Here is a 6,000-nt window from a genome sequence, read left to right on the forward strand (position 1 = left end):
CCAGAACTAGAGTCCCACTGATGTTAAGTTCCTCCAAGTTTATATGTGAGGGGTGACTCCAGGGGATGTCCTAATCAACAGTAAGCAGCTGCAGCCAAACACCAGCACCATCACTAGGGAAACCACTTCCCATACCACATTTAGGCCTTCTAGCTGTGCAGCAAGCAGCCATGAAGGCTGTAGGCTCACAACAGCATAGCTCCCTAGGGATACCCATCTAGGAATCTCAGGGTCAGGGGAGGCCCATGTGAGGCCTGGGTCAGTTCTCTTGGGTTCATGGCAGCTAATGACGATGGCAGTGTCTGGAAAGTAGGAATTTGTGTGTGGCAAGAGGGGGGGTGTGTGGCAAGGGGGAAGGGTAGTACCAGCATGGACACTAACAATTAGAATGGATGCAAAAGCAGGGTTCTAAGGTCTCCTGCTATGCCAAATATTAATGATTTGTTAGATCATGGGGCGGGATTGGGCCAAAAACGAGGTATGCCTGGAGGAGGAACCTTAGGATAGTGGCTATTTATCTACTAGGGAAGTACTTTAGGGAAGTACTTTCTTTTAGGATTTTTTTTTTTTTTTAACTAAGTAAAGCTGTTTTACCCCTTAAAAGGACCCAAAAGCAGAAATCCATAAGGCCCTCAGGAAGGACTGGATGATAGAACCAGGAAGCCACTGATCCACAAAGTTCTCTAGCATCTTTGCCTTTCTTAGTAAGAGCACATACTATCTTTTCTGCTTCCAAATTTACCTACAATAGCTTCAGCCACAAAAAGAGATGGGCTTTCTTTTCCTGAGCACAATTCCAATTCTCAGACTGGGCCAGCTTGGGTCACATTTCTATATACAGCCACAAGGACAGGTAGCATTGTACAATATAGCAGCAACTAGAAAGGCAGATGAATGTGAAGAACCTTGTATGCCTTGAAGTGGGGGATGAGAATATGTTGTTTTTAAGAGATAGACAGCCATTTCACTAAATGAGATGAAGAATAAAATAAACAAATTTGAAAAGACAGGGAAGAATAAGATCTTGGACATATGAACAAGTTTAATTACCTGCTACACCATCCAGATGGAAATATGTTGTAAATGGGACAGAAACATGGTTCATAAACTTAGGAGACAGACAGGCATTTTTAGACCACTTTAGGTTTAGACATTCACCAGACTGAACTACTTTTTAACATTTAAAATAAAACCTTAAAAAAACAGAACTTTTTACCACAATAAACAAAACAGTGTACTAAAATTGACTTCCAGAAATGACCAAATTATTTTTTAAACATGATTTAATTTTTTTCACATTTCTTTAAATGTCAAGTTTTCTTTGGCAAATTTATCCAAATTACTAAATTTTCATTTTAGAACTTATTTTATATTTATATAACAGAGTGCCCTAAATTATGTTCATCAAGATACCTTTCTTTAAGCCCTAATGGTTTCTACCTTCCTTTTAAAATGTATTAAGTATCTTTTAAGTTGTCATTCTCAAAAATGTTCTGGAGAAAAAATTATAAATTAAACACCCATAAATTCTTCTTCATTTCTGTTATAGTGTAGCAATTTATCATCTAACCCACAGTGGTCTATCAACTGAGTAAGGCTGAGTTTCTTGTTCTCCTCAGACATAGCTGACTGCAACTCATAAAGCAACAGCTGGCTGCAGCTTCTCCACTTCTGTATTAACAACTGTAACTGAGACAGGTCATTCTGAAATAGGAAAAAAAAAAAAAAAAAGGTCAATAATTAGCCAGGCATCCTATTTTAACTTACATAATGAAAGTTGTTAAATTAGTAAATGAGTAGGGTTAAAGGGTAACACACTTGGTCAGGACTGAGACTTCTACCCAGGAAAAAGTAGGATGGCTTTTAGTAGAATGGTTACAGTGACACTGAAATTGAGTTCTATGGCTATTTTGTTTGGTCCAACCTCTGGACCATCCTTACCCTCAGGGACAAATCAAATCATGAAATAGGGCAAAACTATGTGAAGAAGCAACAATATAGGTTAAAACAAAACAAAATGCTTTATTATAGCTGTACTTTCAAAAAAATGAAAATATTCAATTTAATATAAATAAAATATAAATATAAATTAAAATATTCAACTTAATATTTTTCAATTCACTATCTCATAAAACCCAAGTAGTGATATTTAGAAAAATCCTAAAAATTCAAGACAGCAAATAAGATCTACTCTTCCACCATTTATACCACATTCTGTGGAAGAAGGGCCGCTACATATACATGAATGATCCAGGTCAGTAAAGGTTATCTTCTTCCAAGTGCCCAACCACTATTTAATTCACCTTTCTGGGTTGAAATCTAAAAATCTAATTCATATTTGTTTTATCAAACAAAACACCTGGAACATTTTAATAAGTTGGAAGAACACAAGACTATTACTAAAAATATTTTTTACTGTACTTTGTGGCCTGTTTTTAGCTTTTTTAATCATTCACTGGCAGCTGTCACTTTTGTTCTCACTGCACTTGCCTCTGTCATCTGATACTAATATTGCTATAGGCCGGGAACTAGAGAGAAAAACTTCAACTGCATATTAAATGAGAGCTGGGACTTTCTGAGGTTGTATCTGGTGTTTAAGGGCCTCTTCTGCTCTAAATCTATGACTTACATTTGAGTTACAGTTGTTGGAAGCCTGGTTTCTCGATAATATGGCTTACTGCTTATTATGCTTAAATAATCTTATTTTCTCTTTGAAATTACTTTCCTATAATTATCTAAAAATAAGAAAAATTAAGAAGTGGTTCGAAATTCTTCTCACCTTTGATCTATACATTTTGACCAGTTTTAGCCTCCGAAGAAAGTCTTCTTTCTCCTCAATCTGCTTCACCAATTTTGCTCTTTCTTCACTTAATCCTTGTTTGGCACGATCCTCATTCACAAAATCACTTTGGAGATCACTGCATGACTCAGTAACAAGAGATGTAGATTCACATGCACTGATATCCTTGAAGGTGTTTTTCAAATATGTACTTTCTTTGAATTCACCATCTATGTGTTTAAAATTTTCTTGAAGTTCCAAACAGTTTTCTTCTGTTGAAGATGGTTTCTCAGGAAAAGTCTGATTGTTTTCTTCATTCTCTACTTTAAGACGTTTTACCACACTGTAACAGGAATTAAATGAAGATCTAGTTTTCCTTAATCGTTCTCTAAGTGTGGCACTCATAGGCTGAAAAAAGCACAAAACATTAATCAAGAAAAACCTTCCTGTGTAAATAAATCTACTAAAAATAAAGACCTTACATTTCTATACTTGACACCACTAGATGGCTTTATATCTCCATCTATCCAAAGTAACCATCACAAAATGTCTTTAATTCCTGCAAGCCCCATTAATTTTATTCTTTTTATTTTAGCAAAGTCAGATCCCTTCTAAAACAGTGTTGAGACGCTTATCCCTGTCATCAATTTGTTCAGCAACTAGCACAATCCTGACTACTGCTTCAGAGTTACAAATTAAGGAAAAGACCTAGATCCCTGCCGCCAAAGACCTTCAGAATACAGCCGATTCAAACTTCCTCAATTTGGAATTTTGCGGTAACCTGATCTGAAACTAAATGAAAATAACTGATTCAAGATGAAAATGGGGGGGGGGGTGAAGGGTGAAGACCTAAAATTATTTAATAGTTAATAAAATATCTACTCATTGATCTACACATTATGTTAACTGACATTTTTCAGTAGAATTAGACACACAACTGGCACAATATCTAGAAATACAGAATAGCTCCACTGGAAGAACTAAGATATTCATACTTGTTTTCTTGAGCTACTTGTTCGGGGAGATGGTGGATTGGCGCAGGCCCGTGGAGTGCGAGGTAAAATCACAGCTGAGTCGGATGGGCTTTCCATCTTGAAAATGAAATCGTTTACCTCTAAAAAAAAAAAATCAGAATGTAAATAAAATTAACCCATACCTCTATACATTCAATTTTTGTAAAAGAACTTTTTACTGTTGTACATATAACATCCACAAATAAGCCAGCAACTTCACTTAGTTGTGATTCATTCTTGCACTTTTTGCAGTTTTCCCTTTACCTTCCTAAATAAGACTGTCCACATGGTGACTAGTTTTTTCAGGACAAATTAGCTAGCGTCTCATATAAACACTCTCCACTTGTGTTATCTATCAAGATATCCTCAAATCTGCCATGTAGGGGGTGGGGAGAATAACGACTTTGTAATTCTTCAGGAATTCTTTAATTTCGTTTTGCCAGCTTTAAATGAAAGGAAATACAATTGAAATCTTGACTCGAAAAACTATAATCAGACCTGTCACAGTACCTTAAACCCTAAAAAGCTGTGTGACTAGAACCAGTGACTACTCAGGCCTGAGGAACCAGGAACACAAGCGCAGATAAATGTACGCCCGTCTGTGTAGTTTAAGTAGCGAACAGACCCTGAAAAGGAGAGTTGGCTTAAGTCTGTGTCCTCAAACAAAGGCATCAACTTTCATGGGAGGAGGGAGGAGTTTCTTCCTTCCACCACGGCAGAAAACCCACACTAGCCCTCGAGAGACCCCAGGTCAGAGGAAGGGTTGAGAGGTGCCCTGACCGCTGAAAGGGAGCTCTACTCGACTCCCCGACAGACACCCGAAGCAGCCCGACTCTCAGCCGCTCACTCGCGGCCCCACACTCTACCTCCCTCCGCCATCCCCAGAGCGTAGAAAACGCGCGCGGCCGCGGCGGGGCGGGGCCGCACAGGAGGCGGAAGAGACGCACGATTGGCCGGACTGTCTGTCGCGCGCAGCTCCGCGAGGCTCGGCGCCCTAGAGCGGCGGGACTCCGCGCGCGCGGCTTCGAGCGCCCGGGAGGCGGTGGAGGCTGAGCGGGGCCACGCGGAGTCCGCAGAGACGTGTGATTGGCCCGGTGGACTGACGCTCGGCGCTCTGCTCCGCCCAACGCCAGAGCGCCGCGGTGCTGCGCGCGCGCGGCCGCGAGCCTCGGCAGGGATGGGGGTGGGCGGGGCCGAGTTTCTGAGCGCCGTGACGGGTTCTGAGGGGGCCGTGCTTCTTTTCGCGGCTTTCCCCCCTCCTCTTTCCTGGCCTCGCCTTCCCTTCCAGCTTCCTTGTTTTTGTGTGTGTGAAGTATGGCTGGGCGTGCCCCTCCCCCGCCGTTAGGCTTTCCTGCGCCACCCCCACGCCCGTTAGTCTCTTTCCTCGCTCACCACCGCAAAAGTCTGTCCTCACACCCGGCGGGGCCCAAACCCGCAGAGCCGGCTGTGGGTTAGATTGACGGCCCTAAACTCTCCTAAGGCAGAGACCACAAAAGAGCAGCGCTGGGTTAAATGGCCTGTTGAGAATCAAACGTGTTAGAAATCTCTCCAAGAGGCCCGGCGGATGGGGGCGCCTGCGTGGCGCAGCGGTTAAGTGTCTGCCTTCGGCTCTGGGCGTGATCCTTGCGTAATGGTGATCGAGCCCCACATCAGGCTCCTCCGCTATGAGCCTGCTTCTTCCTCTCCCACTCCCCTTGCTTGTGTTCCTTCTCTGGGATGGGTTGAGCTCTTTTCCAGCCTTTGGTGCCGCAAACGGCGGTTCTGTCACCGGTTTTCTACTGTATCTACCCCCAAATTTCTGTAGCTTGGCTTCTCTTCTGGTCAACTTTGAGACTGTAGCCCCTTTAGGCTACACAGGAAGCAGACCAATCACTAAATAAGATTGTGTTGGTCCAGAATTCAGATGTTTGAGGCAGATATGGCCCTTGCTGAGTACTGGGCAGCGCCTTCATCTAAAATCATCCTGGCAGGGGGGGGCGGGGCAAGGCCTGTGTCTTGATTGGGGGGGTGGTATAGTTGGAGCCCCAGCTTAGCTGTAGAGATTACTTTTAAAAATAAATAAAACATCTAAAAAAAAATCCTCACTTCCTGGTGGCGACGTTCTGTTGCTGCGCAACAACAAAGTTACATACGTTGGGTGGAGCACTGGGTTTGGGGAAAGACGATTACTCAGTAATACTGAGTCACATGGAAGTTGGGAATTTTAAG

General features: G+C 42.3%; 2 protein-coding genes across 5 annotated transcripts in view; one reads left to right on the forward strand and one right to left on the reverse strand.

Annotated features, from left to right (window-relative positions):
- The window catches only part of CFAP43 (cilia and flagella associated protein 43), a 105,437-nt gene extending 101,675 nt beyond the window's left edge, over positions 1 to 3,762 (forward strand). The window contains exon 39 of the mRNA XM_040624397.1: positions 3,375 to 3,762. The gene's annotated coding sequence lies outside the window, so the exon portion shown is untranslated. The remainder of the gene's footprint in view (positions 1 to 3,374) is intronic.
- SFR1 (SWI5 dependent homologous recombination repair protein 1) lies at positions 1,023 to 4,938 on the reverse strand. Of its 4 annotated transcripts, none has more exons than XM_008683949.2 (4): positions 4,659 to 4,938; positions 3,775 to 3,893; positions 2,780 to 3,187; positions 1,023 to 1,704 (listed from the first exon to the last, which is right to left on the reverse strand). In XM_008683949.2, exons 1-4 carry the CDS (start codon positions 4,669 to 4,671, stop codon positions 1,513 to 1,515), a joined length of 732 nt encoding a protein of 243 aa, XP_008682171.1. In that variant the 5' UTR covers positions 4,672 to 4,938; the 3' UTR covers positions 1,023 to 1,512. The 4 variants fall into 4 exon arrangements, with proteins under 4 accessions (XP_008682171.1, XP_008682354.1, XP_008682226.1 ...); XM_008684132.2 differs by having other exon boundaries at positions 4,573 to 4,675; XM_008684004.2 differs by lacking the exon at positions 4,659 to 4,938 and adding an exon at positions 4,418 to 4,652.
- Positions 4,939 to 6,000: the final 1,062 nt, after the last annotated feature.

The sequence above is a fragment of the Ursus maritimus genome, unplaced genomic scaffold, assembly GCF_017311325.1.
Source record: "Ursus maritimus isolate PB19 unplaced genomic scaffold, ASM1731132v1 scaffold_7, whole genome shotgun sequence".
Taxonomy (NCBI): domain Eukaryota; kingdom Metazoa; phylum Chordata; class Mammalia; order Carnivora; family Ursidae; genus Ursus; species Ursus maritimus.